General features: G+C 38.6%; 1 protein-coding gene across 3 annotated transcripts in view; it reads left to right on the forward strand.

The window, feature by feature from the left end:
- trmt11 (tRNA methyltransferase 11 homolog) overlaps positions 1 to 9,074 on the forward strand; it is a 34,607-nt gene extending 25,533 nt beyond the window's left edge. For all 3 annotated transcript variants that reach the window (XM_061950431.1, XM_061950439.1, XM_072912979.1), the window contains 2 exons: positions 4,063 to 4,183; positions 8,493 to 9,074. In XM_061950431.1, coding sequence (XP_061806415.1) covers positions 4,063 to 4,183; positions 8,493 to 8,630 — 259 coding nt within the window. In that variant the 3' untranslated portion in view covers positions 8,631 to 9,074. The remainder of the gene's footprint in view (positions 1 to 4,062; positions 4,184 to 8,492) is intronic.
- The last annotated feature ends 9,659 nt before the right edge of the window (positions 9,075 to 18,733 follow it).

Genomic DNA, 18,733 nt, shown 5'->3' on the forward strand with positions numbered 1-18,733 from the left:
AAGTTACAGTATTTACAGTGAGTAATATGCAGGTGGGTCCCATAAGGGCTCGGTTAAACCACAACTGAAAAACCGTGAGCACTTTTTCGTGCTCCAAAGCTACATGAAACAAAGTTAGCTCAGACTGCATTTGCAGGTGTTACTTGGTACAGGTAGGACTAAAAACCACAACAAACAGCAACAAAAGACATTTGAACCGAGCAGGGATGAAACTTTTTTTTCCCCTGAAGAAATGAGGATGACATAATCTTGCATCCGTGGGGTTTTCCTGCAAGTGTTTGTGTACATGTCAGCGAATACATAAACATTAGTAACCTTTGAAGCTTATATCTCTCCTCAATTGTGTGTGTTGGTGTATGTAGCACAAATTCACACATACAGTATGTATGGATGTGTGTGGCCTCCTTTACAACCACACGTGTGTCATCGTGTTCACACATTTGTCTTGGCTACTCATCTACTAGTGCTTGACTCTGTCTGTCAGAGCAGAGCCAAAATAAACGTCTGAGGCCATGCAAGTCAGATATATGTCAACTGTGTCTGTCTGTGTGGTGTACATGCTGACCCCTGCGTGCTTTTGTATGCATCTGTGTGTAGAAGCCCAAACGTGGTCTGTCTCTTGGGCCTAATCCGAGGCTCGATATGACTGATATCATGTTTCTTTTACCCCAATGTGTGTACATATCTACAGCTCCCGAGTGTGATTGCAGCAATGGCAATCTGCCTACAGTGTAAATCATGTCAAAAAATGCTCACAAGATGGCTGAAGAAAATCATCAAGAGAGGTTATTGAGCATCAGTCATTTCAGTTGTAAAGCAGTCTAATTACCAGTTACTGACATACTGTACTCGAGACAAAAGGTGTGTGCTCCTAAGAAATTGAGTATTGTTTAATTAGGAACAATGGATGATGTATTTGTTATTAAATGGGCAACAACATAATTAGATGGTAATTTCATTTATGCCAATTACATTAATATCATTGTATGATATAAAATAGTGTTTGGTGATATGGCCTAAAATCTCCTGTGATAATGATATACATTATAATATATTATTATTATAAATATTAGAACCATTTAAAAACGGGTTACAAAGGCTCCTAATTTGGCTGGGTATATACAGTCGCGGTCAAAAGTTTACATACACTTGTGAAGGACATAATGTCATGGCCGTGTTGAGTTTCCAATAATTTCTACAACTTAAAAAAAAAAAAAAGGATAGGGTGATTGGAGCACATACTTGTTTGTCACAAAAAACATTTTTGTTTCATCTGACATCACATGGACAAAGATAAGACCTTCTGGAAGAAAGTTCTGTCGTCAGATGAAACAAAAATGTAGCTGTTTGGCCATAATACCCAGCAATATGTTTGGAGGAGAAAAGGTGAGGCCTTTAATCCCAGGAACACCATTCATACCGTCAAGCATGGTGGTGGTAGTATTATGCTCTGGGTCTGTTTCGCTGCAAAAGGAACTGGTGCTTTACAGAGAGTAAATGGGACAATGATAAAGGAGGTTTACCTCCAAATTCTTCAGGATAACCTAAAATCATCAGCCCAGAGGTTGGGTCTTGGGCGCAGTTGGGTATTCCAAGAGGACTATGACCCCAAACACACGTCAAAAGTGGTAAAGGAATGGCTAAATCAGGCTAGAATTAAGGTTTTAGAATGGCCTTCCCAAAATCCAGACTTAAATGTGTGGACAATGCTGACGAAACAAGTCCATGACAGAAAACCAACACATTTAGCTGAACTGCACCAATTGTGTCAAGAGGAGTGGTCAAAAATGCAACCAGAAGCTTGCCTGAAGCATGTGGATGGCTACCAAAAGCGCCTTATTGCAGTGAAACTTGCCAAGGGACATGTAACCAAATATTAACATTGCTGTATGTATACTTTTGACCCAGCAGATTTGGTCACATTTTCAGTAGAGCCATAATACATTTATAAAAGAACCAAACTTCATGAATGTTTTTTGTGACAAACAAGTATGTGCTCCAATCACTCTATCACAAAAAAATAAGAGTTGTAGAAATTATTGGAAACTCAAGACAGCCATGACATTATGTTCTTTACAAGTGTATGTAAACTTTTGACCACGACTGTATGTGGTAAAATGTTGTCTCATTCCGGTTGTATTATTTTCTCAAAACTATTATTAATCGCCCTGTTAATTTACTGTTGATAGTTGGTTACTTCTTCTTATAACATGGTTGTAGCTACACCTCTGTTAAAATGTAATATGCCTTTATCTTCTGTTGTTTGGATACTTTATATTAGTTTTAGGTGTAACTAGTACAAAACTCAACGAGGACGGGCTAACAAGGACCAGAAAGCGAGCCCATATTACACTGGTTTTAAAATCACTGCATTGTGTGTTTCAGAATCGATTTTAAGATTATTTTACTGGTTTTTAAATGACTTAGTAGTCTCAGGCCTTCTAATCTTTCCGAGTCACTTTTATCATATGAGCCCTCGCAGTCCCTGAGGTCTTTCGGTTCCGTCCTCCTAAGTATTCCATAAATCCGGACCCATACCCACGGGGAGGCGTCTTTACATTATTACGCCCCCCTTTTGTAGAACAGCCTGCCGGAGTTCCTCAGCGCTGCAGAGAATGTTCTGATTTTTTAAAATAAGCTCAAGACCCACCTTTTTAACTTGGTGTTTATCTAATATTGTTATTAATCTTATAATTTGTATTATCTGTATAACTCTCTATATCTAGTATTTATTAGCTTTTATTTACCACATACCAATTTAATTACTTTTATTTATTTTTCAACTACATATATATGTAATATTAATTTCACTAATTATATTGTATCATATTAATATATTAATGGATGGATGGATGGATGTTTATTTTATAATTTTAATATATTTTAGTTGTAAAGTTATGTGCAGCATTTTCTCAGCGGGTGCCCTGTGCACTGGGAGCTCTGATGTGCCACAGCTGCTGTGGCTCTGGCTCATAGGTTCCTCGGTGAAAGGACTCCATGGTGCCTTGCTGTGTGCCCTGGATCAGGGTCGGTGCGGTCGTGGCCCTTCATCATGCATCTCCTGGTGCACTGAGCTCCTTAAGATACCGTAGTGTTTTCTCACCTGGTTCTTCCGTGCTCAGTGACATATGTTTTTACATGACTTTTATTATGTGTGCATGTGTGTGGTAGAAAGAAAATGGGGTTTGGTTGGAGGTAGCTCTTTTAACCTTGGATTATGTAATGAGGGTGGGAGGCACTGGTTTTCAAATGTTTTTAAATGTAAAGCAACTTATGCTACATTTTATGATTGAAAAGTGCTACACAAATAAAGTTTGATTTATTTATTGATTGAACAATATCAATTACATTACTTCCTATTATTGGCTCTGATTTAAATCATTAGTTTTTGCATTTAAAGTCCTCCTGTGTCCAGAGATTTGTTTCCTGAGTTTGTAAACCATAACAACAACAGCCAATTTTTTTTGATTATGAAAACTATTGATCTAACCACTGTCGTATCGACCATATACTAACACTACACCTGGTATCATTACTGTTGATATTTGTATCGATCTGCCCACTTTTGTTAACATGATTCAAGAGCTGTAGCTTGCGGTTAGCGGCTAGCATATTCTCTTTTAGTGTGTAGTGTGTCATGTTTAGCTATTACTCATTCTCCAGTAAGAAACCGTGTATTTGCCGCTATGGAGGCAAGGATTGCTGACTTGGAAGTGACTTTGCATTGTGAAGAGGCGTTAGCCGCTAGTGAGAATGCTACATTGCGTTAAGGACATGTTTGTTTGCTTGTTGCTGTCAAATTTGTGGGACACAGCTAGAATGCCATCAACATGCATTATCAGGATATAACTTTAAAATAAAAATGTCACGATATAATGATAGTAGGGACATGCGGTAAAAAATGGATGAATGGATGGATTAAAATTATCGTCTGCCTAATTTATATAATTTATATTGTCTATGTAGCGCAACCCTAAATATATAATAACAATTATAATTTATTTCATATTTTAGTGTCTTTTCAGCCTCTGCTTGTAATTGGACACTGATATATACTTGCAGATACTGTGAGGAGATGGTTTCCCTTCATCCATGTCTGCGGCTCATTAGCAACTGTGAGCAGACGCTATCAAGCCACACATCCCGCCGCCTGATCACCATGGAGAAGGTCAAAGAACCCAAGGTGTGTTTTAGGAGGGCACTTATTTACATATGTGTGCATGAAGACTCCACTCATATAGGAATCTAAATGACTGAGCTTGTGTACAATGTGTGCATGGATGTTCTGTTGGAAACCTGATGTTGATGTGTTGAGAAAACGTCAAGCATATTGTCTCCCCGTGTAACTTAAAAGTTTACCTGATAATGGAATTGTGTTTGCATCAATTAAAGTAAGGACATTTGGGAGCATGCTGTTGTAAGTTATGTTTTGTTATTATACATTACAGGAACACATGCACAGTAACAACGTGTGTGTTCATTACAGTGTGTGAGAGCATGCTCAGTCACAAAGATATGACACAGTTCATGTAAATTGGGAGCACTTGTATTACTGCCTGTCTTTGCTGTGCATACACTTTCCTTTGATAAGTAACCACATGAGTCATCATGTACATGTCAGTGCATGTGCACGCTCTGCGCTGGCCTCTTTTATTTCCTTCTGGCATAAAGAAAATAATCTCTCTACATATCATATTTTATTGTCATAAAAATGCAAAATGTTACTAAAATCTCCCTCACACTTCACCAACAATGTTTCCAGTATAATGTAGGGCAGCAGCAATCAATTAGTTTAGTCATCGAGTAATTGATTAATTTTGCAGAGTAGTCAAATAATCGAGTAATCAAATAAAAAAAAATATTTTAGTCTCAATGCGTCTTTTTGGGAAAGTAGTTATAATAGGGATTTTTCTGAAGGCTTTTATTTTTCCTTCTTCCAAATGCACATAACATTGACTTTTATAGCATCACGGTATATTACTTACATTTAAAAAGGTCAAAAGGGTAAAACAACAGTATAACCTAAAACCACAATAAAGAAAGAACCAATTTAAACTATCCGATAAAGTATGATAAATTAATTCACAATGTATTTAACACATACATATTTCAAATGTATTAATTTGAGTATAAAAGGTTAGATTTTTGGACAAACAACTTGTTAGCATTTACATTCAAACTGTAGATAAAACACAAATAAAACATTTGTTATACCATACAGGTGAGCGAGCAATAGCTACCTAAATAGACGTTCACCTTGTTTCTGCTAGTTTGCTGCTCTTATTATGCAGGATCATTTTGTTAATGTGCTGTATCATTGATGTACTGATATTGTGAAATGCCAACTCTTTTTGACAGTGCAAACATTTCACCACGATGTCTGTCTTTTTTACTTTTGAATGATGGCAAAACTTTTGGGCCATTTGCTCTCTTTCTCTCTCATCTTTGAGCAAACTATGTCGGCACCCCGCTCTTATCGCCACGTCACCCGTAGCACAATCTAGGTGTACCACTCATGTTTCTTGCAGACTTTTAAAGAGGTCATATTATGCAAAACCAACATTTATTATCTGTTGGTACCTGTGTTTCTGCATTTAAGTTCCCCATAGGTCCTAAAAATATGAAACAAGCTGTTTGGAATTTGATACTTTAGTGATGTTTTTTTTGCCTTAGTTAAATCAGCTCATATCTACTTATGTGGTAGAGGTTCACGTGAGTCCATAATTTGTAATCAGTTGTAGTCAATCAATAATTGTTTTCTATCCTCTTGTTTTGGGGCAGACTGGCTCGTACATCCTCCGCTGTTGTTATTTGTAATAAAAAGGATCATATTTGTTAGTAGACTCCATATGTAGGGACTAAAAACTACAACATGGGTGACGGAGTAGAGACACAGCTGAAGGGGGTTTAGCCTGGAGGAAGGCGTTGGTACGTAAATAAGACAGCCCACAAAACGGCACATTCTGAGGAGAAAGCGGCTTGACGATGGTCTCTAAAACATAATCTATGCAACATTTTGAACAAAGAACTACCATTACAGGAAGTGTTTTAAATGTACAAAATAAAATTAAAAATTAAAATTAAACTTTAATTAAACACAGCCCTAATATCAAGAGACAATATATTTTCAAGTAGTCTATACAGATTACCATGTATACCGGTACTGTTTATAGTTACTAACCATTGAAAATGACTTAACACGCAGCCATTATAATGATTAACACAAGTGGAGATTTTTTACTCACAAATTTTGGTCTGGGCTCTGACTGGCCATTCCAAAGCATGATAAAACAAATATTCTGGGTATGTTTTTGTTGATTTTGTTGTTGATTACCAGTACCCTGAGTTAAGTTCCACTTTTAACCAGACCTCAGCTGATAGTGAATAAATCAATTAAAAATAGCCGTGTGTGTTATTTTGTTGTCTCTCACTTTGCAAGAGGGTTCACTCTGAACCTCGCTTGTCACGACTTGTTAGTGAGAAGCTGCGCAATGTGACACAATTAGGAGGGAAAACTATAATTGCAAAGCCAATTATCTTGTGTGGGAATATTTAGTTTGAGTCGAATGAGAAAGATGAGCCTTTAACATGGACAAATGAGCCAGTGTGCCAAATTTGTTGGAAAGTGATGGCAACAAAAAGACAACAAAACAAACCACCTGACCCAGTTTTTTCAACATTTTTGCTAACAGCTTGACACTCTATTTTTTTGTTTAATAATTTACGATAGTTAAGCTACTGACCTTCTAAATATAATGGTAAAAATACTAATGAGAAACCAACATTTGTAAACACCCCAGGCTTACTTGCAACTGACAAAAACATACCGCATGTTGCTGCCAGCAACCTTGTTGTTCAGTTGTTGTAATAGTGATTTTCATGTATACATCTTTTATGTATGAACATGTGTAAGGCCTTGGGGGCATGAAATTTGATTTCTGCATTGCATAGCTACATTAGTGAGGAGGAAAAAAGGAAGGTGTTGACGATTTACAGACCCAGCAATTTGAGTCATCGCTTCCACTCAACGTATTCAATTCATCTCTCTCTTCTCTTGTGGCTACCTTACAACCAACACTGTTTGTCTGAAAGCATCTGCAACTGGTCAGACATGGCTGACATAAATCAGCATGTTGATCATAATTTAAAATGTGAGACCACAATGGAAACAAGCCTTTTGGATTTTTGTGCCATCCATTTGCCTTTTTAAAGCATTACATGGATTCAATTCTTTAAGATGTCAAACTTCTCAATCAATCAAAAAAAAATACAACATACTCGGGCTGGGCGATATGGACGAAAAAGTATATCTTGATATATTTTTACTTAAACTCGATATTCGATATATATGTCAATATATTTTCCAGTGAAAGTATACATATAAAGATATTAATTTTTGAGCGAAATTCACTGAAATTGAAGTGAGTGACAACTGTACTGTAAACAGTCAGTGGCACTTTTATTAACCCAGTTAGTCAAAATGGGTATTAACAGTACAGAAAAGAAACTTTTTAAGGAGCACAGAATTACATAACAAATAAAATAGAAAAATATTATTTCTACGTAAAGTAAATAACATAGCTGTGCAAATAATACAACATGTATCAAACTCAGATAAAAAATTAATTTGCAGGCACTTTTTAATTCCCAGTCGACGATGTAATGGACTGTCACACATGTACGGTTCTGGTCAGCGCCAAGCAAGTGACTTGACTTAATTGTGTGGCTATGATCTTCCTCACTTTGGTATACATTTTTGGCAGCATTTCTCGTGCGAAATATGCCCGGCTTGGCAACTCGAGAACAGTTTTGATTTGGGTTTACATGGTAAAAAACTCAAATGAATGTTTTATCCAGACGCATACATTTGTCCAAATGTGGATAAGTAGACGCATTGTGGGTTTCCTGGACGTCCTCTACATTGCTAAAAGAAGAGAATCCCTCTGCCATCCTCCACTAGTTTTTTTAATATATAAATCGCCCACTTGAATATTCCCTCTGTTCTACTACGACTCTGTTGTCGTCATTTGGGATGTCTGTTGTGATTTCCCTTTCTGGTTCCATGACCTGCCCATAATGTTTTGCCTTAATCTCAACCAATCGTGACTCATCATTGTAAACAACCAACCAATCATGGATGTTCTTATATGTGCAAGCATGTCTTGGAAAGAGGAAGGGGAGGGGTTTTGTAGCCCAAGGAACACAACAAATAAGCGGCGTTTGGTCATTTGAACGTGAAATAAATTATATCGATATTTTCTTAATTCATATCTTGTTTAAACATATATTGATATATCGCCCAGCCCTACAACATACACATACTTTCTTCATATTGTAGTACCACTTTTTATTTTGAACTATTTTACCTTTGGGGAGGTTAGATATAATTGCAGTGGGCATGGAGTTTGATCCATGTACTCTATTCTTTATAACTCAAATGACAAATGTGAGAGGCAATCAGGCAGCCTAAAAGTCTGTTTGTTTCTTCACAGGATCTAGACAGCCAGGCGGACCCTCGCTTCTGCCCCTACCAGGGACACAACGGCTTCAGAGAGAAGTACTTCAGTGGAGTCAACAAGAGGCTTAACAAGGAGAACAAATCTAATGCCAAAGGAGACACAATCATTTGAGTCATTAGGTACATCTATTTTCCAAAAAAGGGCTGTAATGAATATTTTAGAAAGATGATAATTCTTAGTTTGTTTTAATACTATTAGTGACATATACTGCACTTAAATATATGCAAAGTGCTTTTTACTCACCGGGTAGTTATTTGTATTAGTTTACCTACACTACTGTAAACTACAACCACCAGCTTCATAATTGAACATTATCGTGTAAAGACAGAACTTGTTAATGCAGCCATTGTTTGGTATTAATTCCTGATGTGGTTGGTGAGTGTATTTTTTTTTTTTTAATTTTTTAACACATTTGAAGTTTGTTATTTATGCCTTCCACTATTTGTTTAATACATGTACAAGATTACCCTTTGAGTTTTTATTATGAAAAGCAATTAACCCATTGCCTATATCCGCTCAGTGTACACGACAAGTAGAAAATAAACCAATATTGAATTGACAATGTCTCCAAAATTCCAACTCCATTCCATGAATCTGTTTTGAGGTTGCAAACAGGAAGTATAATTATAATTACAATTCTAGCATGCTAAATGAGCAGTTCGGGGAGTATGTTAGCACGTGGGGTAAAAAGTCATTGATATTGTTGCCCAGTGCTAATTTGTTTATGTGAGTGTAAGCAGTGGGGAATTTTAGCCAATTTTTTAAATATAAAACTAAAAAACATACATATTGCTACTTGTGTTATGTTGCGAGCATACTAAGTGTTAACATGATAGAATTGTAGCCAATGTTATAGGTATAAAACTAAAAGTGCTAAGATATCACAAATGTTAGCATGAAGCCTTGGATCCAGTTGTGTGGGTAAAAAACTAAAAGTCATTGATATTGTTACTTGGTTTTATCTTGCTAGCATAGTAATTGTTAGCATGATAAAACATTTAGCCAGTTTTGTTGGTAAAAAACTGAAAGTCATGAATATTGATACTTTGTGTTAATTTTCTAGCATGCCAACTATTGTTCGCATGGCGAAATACTCTCCACCAGAGTGGTAGGTGTACCCAGGGCCGTTCCTAGGAATTCTGAGCCCCCTGAAAAAATATTGATGTGGGCCCATCTCCCCCATTCATTCCCACCTTCAATTGTGTTGTTTTTCAGTGTTCTTGGCGGTGCCTGGTGTAAAACACCCAATTTGTTTCCTTTTTTTACGATTAACGACTTAACAAGTCAGATTATTATGATAGTTGTGTTATTCTCATTTCACTGATTTGCAACATGTTTTCACGCTAATTGCAAATACATTTTAAATTCTCAACAAATTGCTAGTGGGTATTTTATTGTATTTAATGATCAAGCACTGATATGCAAAACAAAATAAATGCTCAAGATAGTCTACAGGTAAATATGTAGCATTTAACTTAATTGTGCAAGTAAATCATAGAGCACATGGAATACATTGTTATAAAACATATGAAAAACAAAAACAGACCTCATCTGATCTCATTTAAAGTTTAAATCGGCTTGTTTGTTCACTGTAAGTCTCATCAGAAAGACTTTTTTATAACATATTTGCTGATGAGGTCTTTAAAGTCCAATTGTCGGCTTTGTCATAATATCATAATTATTAATAATGGGCTTCTGACGAAGGTATTCAGTAATTATTAGAACATCAATGTGATATAATACAATTCAATGCAGCCGTTGGACAGTGATAAGTGTGAAACACACAGCCCCACTGTCGCTTTACAATAAACTGGCGACTTCTCTGACTCCATAGTGTAGTGTGGCCGACAAGTGTTAGACATGAACAAATAGGCTAATTGTGTCAACCCTCGTTAGTTTTACTCTCTCACTAAAATGTTTTTGATGTTGTGGGCCCCTGCTCTGCTGCTCCTACTCCTGGCCTCTTTCCCAACTATTTTCTGATGTCCGGACTTGTGCTATTTGCAGAGCGTTTGAACCCCATTGAAGTTTGCTCAATTGCCATGAGGAAGACAAATGGCGGGAGGAACGAACCACGGTGTGGACAAAACCATTTGTAAGGGGCCAAAGAATTTATTGAAATTAGATTATTGTATGACTTGTGGTTTTGTTTTAATTCAGATTCATCCATCCATCCATCCATTTTCTACCGTTTGTCCCTTACGGGGTCGCAGGGAGTGCTGGAGCCTATCTCAGCTGCATTCGGGCGGAAAACAGGCTACACCCTGGACATATGAATATAATATTAGCTCAGTGTATGACCATTTATTTTGTCATCGAGGCTACTGGGGGCTGTATGTGGGCCCAATAGCGGGCTGTGGGCCCTTAGAATTGTCATCACCTTTCCCTCCTGTACGACGGCCCTGCAAGTACCACTAGTCAGAGTCGTGTATAAAGAGAGTATGGCCAACTAAACAACAGACACCAAGGGCTGTGCCCACATGCATGCAATTGCTGTCGTTTTGACATTAGTTTTTTTGACAAAATAAACCAACATAGTATGTCTATATATAGCTCTACACATACCACGGCTCATAAACATACAATAAAACATCATTTTATTTTGTGGAAGTATAATTTTGCGGCGGCAGCACAGTAAACAGGGGTTAGTGCATGTGCCTCACAATACGAAGGTCCTGAGTTCAATCCCGGGCTCGGGATCTCTCTGTGTGGAGTTTGCATGTTCTCCCCGTGACTGCGTGGGTTCCCTCCGGGTACTCCGGCTTCCTCCCACCTCCAAAGACATGCACCTGGGGATAGGTTGATTGGCAACACTAAATTGGCCCTAGTGTGTGAATGTTGTCTGTATATCTGTGTTGGCCCTGTGATGAGGTGGCGAGTTGTCCAGGGTGTACACCGCCTTTCACCCGAATGCTGCTGAGATAGGCTCCAGCACACCTGTGACCCCAAAAGGGACAAGCGGTAGAAAATGGATGGACAATTTTGCGGCCGTATTTGATGCACTTTGCTGCGACATTCCTGCAGTGTTTTGTGACCAGCAGGCACTAGAACATGCACCAGAACATGCAATAGATGTAAAAAAAATGAAAATACACAGAACGACCAAAAAAGCAAGTTATTACCCCCCTTTTGCCAAAATCTTCATTAGTTTTGGACCAACAATCACGGAGAAATTGTGACTTTAGTGTGAAGTATGTGAACTGTAGTGGCTGCCTCCTATGTATATGTAATCACTGTATGTATCACTTATTATGTATTATTCTAACTGATCTGTTTTTTGTAACATGGTAAGTGAATAAGTGTACTTTTGTACTTATTTACCCATATTTCTGCACAATAACTCTGATATGGTAACACTGGCAAGCAGTAGAGAATATGGAGGGATTTTTGGTTCAGAACATATTTTTCTTTATTCATCATTGATGTATTTCTTGGCACTTTTTGTTGTATATTTTTTTATGAGATTTCCAGTTCATTTTCTCATCTGTTATTACACACAAAATTGTGTCTCTTTTACTCATTCATTGTCTATTTTTATTGTGTTTGACTCTCTTCTGCTGCTACCAAATTGCATTATTTTAGTTTTACTGAGATTCAAAGATTTTTTTTGTCAAAATCATCTCTTAAATGTGTTACTTTCTTCTGTTACTATTTGTATTAGCTTTTGTGTGTTCTCTTCTGATCAAAACGCAGACGTTGTTTATACACGTCAAGAACTAACAAGGAAGCACCGCAAACACATCACCAGCTCAAAGTCGGTAGCATCCATGGCGCCCTGTAGTAACATGAGTGCCTTTTGACCTGTCATTGAGATCGCCTGAAACTGAGTTGGCTAACTTTCTTTATATGTTACTCTGCCACTAGTGGTACGCAGTGTTGGGTTAGTTTCTGAAAACAGTAACTAGTTACAGTTACTAGTTACTTTATTTCAAAAGTAACTCAGTTACTTACACCAAAAAGTAATGCGTTACTGTGAAAAGTAACTATTTAGTTACATCTTTTTTTTTTAAAGTTCCCATTAATGCCCTTTTTGCCTTCATTTCAGTACTGTTATTGCACTGGAGAATAATACAATCTGTTGATCAACTTGACATGCATTTGCATCACTGAACTCTGCTAAGCAATGTGGTCTACATACAACACACAAAGACAAAGATATGTTTCAAATGGCCAATTTATTTCAGGCCAGAACAAATTGACACAACTATTTTAAATAGCTGCAACATAACATACATAAGTAACAAACAGCATAATAACAGAATAGCTGTAAACCTGGCTTCACCCAAGGAAGGCACACATTACATACACAAAGCCTAACCAGGCATTTTTTTCTCAAGGAATTCTGAAATAAAATCATGTCTTCATGAGATCAACACTGTACTGAAGCCCAGAACACTCTACGCATTTCCCCAGTTTTAGTTTAGAGAAAAGGAAAGATTGGCCTGGCCCACTAGCATCCCTCTTTATGTTTGTGAACTTTATAGTCTATACATTTAGAGTGATGTGATAATCAAATACTCTAGAAGTCTAGAATGACAGAGTATATAAGAGAATTGACAGAGTGTGTGTACCTTCAGTGATGAATGATGAGCACAGGCAGAGTGTGGAGTCTTTTCTTTAGTTTGCTTTCCATGTTTATGTGCTCACTTAGTGGCTCATTCCCACTGTAGAAATAGCCTGCATGTCTTCTAGCACATGCGATGCAATGGCTCTATCAATGATGTCCTGGCTAGCAGTGCCTCTGTTAAAATCCAGCCGCTGTTGGAGGTGGAGGTGGAGTGTGTCTCTCTTTACTAGCTTCGTCGTAGCATGTTGCTTTTGTAGCTGTTTCAGCAGATTCGAATTGGTGTTTTGGGCAGTAGACGGGATCTTTGAGCCAAGACACAACTTGCATTTAACTAAAATGTTATTTTCTTTGTGCTCGACAAAAGAAAATAAATGAGAATATTTCCATGTTAAGAAACTCGACTGCGGCTCCGTTAGTAAACACAGACACCCCCCAAACCCCCCCACCCCACGCCACACCCAGACACACACAGAGCGCGCCTCTTCCTTGTGACACAAGAGATTCAGAAGGACGACACCGCAGCGCTCGAATAAAACACTCAGATTTTCTGTTTCTAGCCGATACTATATAAAAAATAATGTAAAGTATCGCATCATGTAGTAACGGTAACTGAGTTACTGAATATAAAAAATAACGCGTTAGACTTATTAGTTACCGCCGAAACTGACGGCGTTACAGTAACGCGTTACCTTTGTAACGCGTTAGTTCCAACACTGGTGGTACGTGAGCTCCATTTACTAGTATGCCAAAGAATCATTTAAAGTACATTGTTTTATTTCCCTATATTAAAACAATGTTACTGTTGAAACTGTAATGTTAGTGTCCAAAAATATTAATTATACTTGTTAACACCTCTGCCTTGTTTTTGTTGATTACTTAGGCCTACTACGCTGCTGTATTTTAATGTTGGTCAATGTGGTGGTACTTGGAGCGCCAACTTTTTTCTGAGTTGGTACTTGGTGAAAAAAGTTTGAGAAGCACTGCTCTAGATATGAAATAACACCATTCAGTCACTTTGACATGCTTTTAATCCACGACAGTAATACTGTCTGAGGCTGAGCCAATCAGTGGCCACGATACTGAACAACGCACTTTGATTCGCTTGGTCTCTTCTAGTGGCCAGTACTGCTGTAGTATTGATATTTTTTAGTTTATTAAGACTTTTGTATGCTGGAAAATACTTAATTTCAAGACCAAAACTTGTAGAATATGCTTAAAAAATGTTTCCAATAAAATCTGCAATGTTTTGAAGCTACAATATTTGAACCGCGATGTGGCAACTGTAATACAAATTCAACATCCCGTGAAGTGGACCCAATTCAATGACAGTTCACTTTTTTTTAAATAAATTAAATGACAAATTCTTGAATTTTGCCACGCTTAGTAGTTATTATGGACTGTATAGGGACTGCTTTGCTGCACTATATATACAGAATCTGCTAGCAACCGACATTCTATTTATAGACAATCCTTTATGTGGCTGACTCGTTTGAACACAAACATTTATGTTGGATGATGTAATCCAATTTTCACCACTTCACTATTATTTACAAAATGTGTAGTACAGTGGTAAAATGCCTAAACGTTTCAGTCGTGTCAGCTATTGTATGTCCACACATTTTGCGGAACAAACTAGTCTAGTCTTATCTGATTTAGCTCCCACATCTCAAAAACATGCATCTTCCTCTAATCTGAGATTCTCAATGAGGATTGACACAAAAGTGAAAATACTACACAATGCAACTACCTGCATTTTGTTTTTGATGCAAAATACTCATGACTCCACAACGTACAGTTGAAAGGTGACTCATATGGCCCCATTCGTTGCGAATTACCTGACGCATTAAACGTGATAAATTGGGGTGTGCACTATCCACTTTAGCCGGCTCAGTGTTGAATATCTTAAAATGTGTCTCGCGGCAATTCCAACTTTGACCACATCATCAGTTGCTATGCAGAGTGGCGTTTTGCATCATTTTCAGCAGATTGCATTGCAAAATTATTAAAATTCCCCCTGTAGTTCTGGCCTTAGCACGCCTTGTCAAGATACAAACAAGTCCCATGTTTTTCCACAAGTCAAGTGCGTCAAGATTTCAAGCTTTTTTCTATTTCAGTTGGAAGCCTGTTGTGCGTTTGTTTGTTCGCACTGCCACAAAACTGTGACAAACCCCCACAGGCTCCATAATTAAAGACCAGAGTCAGTAGGATAGAGGGGGTTCCTCTGTTTAGCACATAATTCCATCCAGACATTGTGGAAAATTGAAACTTGTGTTTGAGTATCTGGTGTGATTCAATAACTATAAAGTTACACCCAGCCTCCCTGGTGTCTAATCGCAGCCTTCAGTTTTATTGTTGTCTCACAATGAAGCAATTAAACACTTCACCGCCCTTGGTCATTGTTGGATTTAATATGTGTATTTGTTATGTGTATATGTATTGATGGCGGACTTACCTGGGACTTTAAGATGGGCGGGGCTACCACTGACAGGTGACCATGTCGGTAGCTTTAAAAATGGCGTCATTGTTTCGTTTGTAAAAACAGCGTGCTTCGTCACCAGCATACCCCACTGGTAAGATCATTTGTTATGTCCGCTTTGCTTTGTTAGATCAGCTGAATTATTGTTTAAATTCCATGCTTGCCTGCTTCCTTGCTTTTCTGTTTGTTGTAAGTCCGCTGTGTCCGCAGCGCTTGTTGTGCGGCGGACTTGCTGCGTCACAACCAGGGCAAACACTCACTATTTAGTCTTTGAACAACATTGGCAAAATTAACAGTAATGTGTGGATTGAAATCTGCTGGATTAGATTGTTGTCACGTTGCGTGTGTCCAGCTGCATTTCGAAGGTTTGAGTTAAAAATACCGGCACTTTACTTCCTGGTTTGGCTGATGGGATTTGTAGTTCTTTTATGTAGTTCTGCTCATATGTGTAATGTGTGCCTCAAACAGAGCGCCGGTGTTTTATGTCTTTTTAATATGATTGTCCATGAACCATAGAGACATTATAAATAATTCTGATCACATTTAAAACATTATATGACATAAATTAATGATGATAATAAAATGTAAATGCTAAAATTAATAAGTTAGGATAAAATCACAGTGATTGATAATATGTCATATCATGGTTGACAACATTATGGTTCAGTTGATGAATTCATGTTTATTATTTACATTATGATGATTCAAGATAGATACATTGTTTTATGTTCATGTTTACTTGTAGGTTATTACCTGCTTCTGCTGCTGCTGCTGCTGCTGCTGCTACTGTTTCTGCAATAGTACCAAATAAAACAAGCAAAAGAGTGCAGTGCGAGTAATTCCTTTTATGCTGAGTGACGACCCCTATTCAGAGGGCCAATACGGAAAAAACTGAACAGTAATAACCAACAAGTAAACATGAACATAAAACAATGTATCTATCTTGAATCATCATAATGTAAATAATAAACATGAATTCATCAACTGAACCATAATGTTGTCAACCATGATATGACATATTATCATGTTTTGCGAATAGCATGAGATCCTTTCAACAAACACCTCAGTCATAATGTAGATTCATAAGAAATACTGTTTTGAAAAACATTATAATCCACATTTTAAATCATTTTGACTATGTATGTATAAAGGATTTTTCTTGCATTACACTATGAATAGAAATTCCAATGTTTTTCAAAACAGTATTTCTTATGAATCTACATTATGACTGAGGTGTTTGTTGAAAGGATCTCATGCTATTCGCAAAACATGACATGTATGAGCTGTAGAAAAAAAAACTGAACAGTAATAACCACCGGGTTGGATGAGATTGGAATTTACCTACAAATCCCCCGATGAGTTTTAAGCCTTGAAGAGGAATAAATAACTCTCCAAGCGAAACAACACTGTGTCCACCTAACAATTGACCAAAGGAGAACCACCATTTGGAGGGAAAGGACCCTGCTGGTGAAACCAAACCCCGGTCAGATAAAGAATAAGGAAAATGGACACACAGGAACTTGAAGCCCTCAGAGGAATGCGCTCTGCTGCGCAATCCTCCTTCACCAAGAGGGCCAATAAGCTTGTCTCCAGAGTAAAACTGTTAGGAGAGAGAGCCCTGATTGACGAGCTGAGGATCCTTGAGGTAGACTATGAGAGGGTCAGTGATGCAGGAGATGACTATGCTGAAGCCCTCAATGCGGTGAACGGAACCGAGGATGAAGAGGACAAGGCAAAAGAAGAAGCAGCCTGCATAGCGGAGAAGACAGCTGAGTGCCTCCGTAAATACACAGAGACCGTTGAGCTCATTCAAGAAAGAATCTGGACTAAGTTCGCAGCAGATGACATCGGAGAATGTGTTTCCAGTGCAGAGACTAAGATGGACCAGGTTGAGGGCTGCAACATAAAAAAGTTAAAGAGGTCTGATTTTGAGCTCACCAGACGTGGCCTGAGAGAGAGGATCGATGAGCTCGAGCGAAGATGCAGGAACTGGGATGCTCTTATCTCATATGCCAACACAAAGATGCTCAAGGAGAAGGTCCGAGCTCTGTGGCGCCGAGAAAGAGACTGGGAGGATAGCTGGCGAGACCCAAGATGCACGGAGTCATCCGATGAAGATATGGATGACAAAGTCAGACAAGAAAAAAAGTCTGATAGGGTGCAGGACGTGCTCAACCCAGTCAGTTTCACAGAGCCCCCATTTAGCGGTCCCAGTCTCAAAGAGGAACTTCCTTCAGGCAGCAACACCCAAGTTGCTCCTTCCAATCCTCTCCCAACAACCATCTCAGCTTCAGGTGCCAGAATCCAGGCACTTAGTGGACCAGTTGGTGGCAGCACTGGAACCACATCAAATGCCTCTAGCACACCGCTGATGACCCAGAGTGCTCCCCGGGGCATCCCTGACATGTATCCTGGAGGTTACGGCTACAGAAATCAGTTCCCCCTCGAGAGAGCACGTCTCCCCACGTTTTCTGGTGACATAACAGATTATTACCGTTGGAAGGCTGAGTGGGGAGAACTAGAGCAATTGGGGAACCCACTGAGGACGGCAGGTGTAACAAGGTTCCATCTCCTAGCTAGCCTCGGTGAGAAAGTGAAGAAGGACCTAGTCCTGTCCAGCTGCGCGTCCGCTGAGGAAATGTTCCAACGCTTGGACAACAGATATGGGAATAAGGCAAGGATTGTCCAAATGATTGCGAGTGAGGTGCAAGGCCTGCCCCCTGTAAAAGGAAATAACCCTAGGAGAGCAATTGAGCTGATCCAGACGGTGGAAAGGGCCCTAAGCAACCTTCTCATCCTGGGTGAAGAGGATGTTATGAAAAATCGTCTGGTGGCACAGTCTCTGGAGAGTAAGCTACCGAACTTCCTAAAGGAGAAATGGGTGGATCACAAGAATGTGCCCACCAATGGTTTCGCCCATCAGAACCATTTTGAGTGTCTTCTTCAATTCCTAAAGAGACAGGAGGTAATTCTTGAAGAGCTGGACCAGTTGGAAACAAGCCTTGCAGAAAATACTCCCTTTGAGAAACACCCGATAGAGAAGAGGGCGAAGAAAGCTTTCTCCAGGGTCACTGCAGGACAACGCGGGCCTCCAGCAAAGACACAATCGCAATGCTCCGTCTGTGGCGACGAAACACACACTGGAAGACTTTTTGCTTGCAAAACCTTCAG

This window comes from Nerophis lumbriciformis, linkage group LG04 (assembly GCF_033978685.3).
Source record: "Nerophis lumbriciformis linkage group LG04, RoL_Nlum_v2.1, whole genome shotgun sequence".
In the NCBI taxonomy this organism is placed as follows: Eukaryota; Metazoa; Chordata; class Actinopteri; order Syngnathiformes; family Syngnathidae; genus Nerophis; species Nerophis lumbriciformis.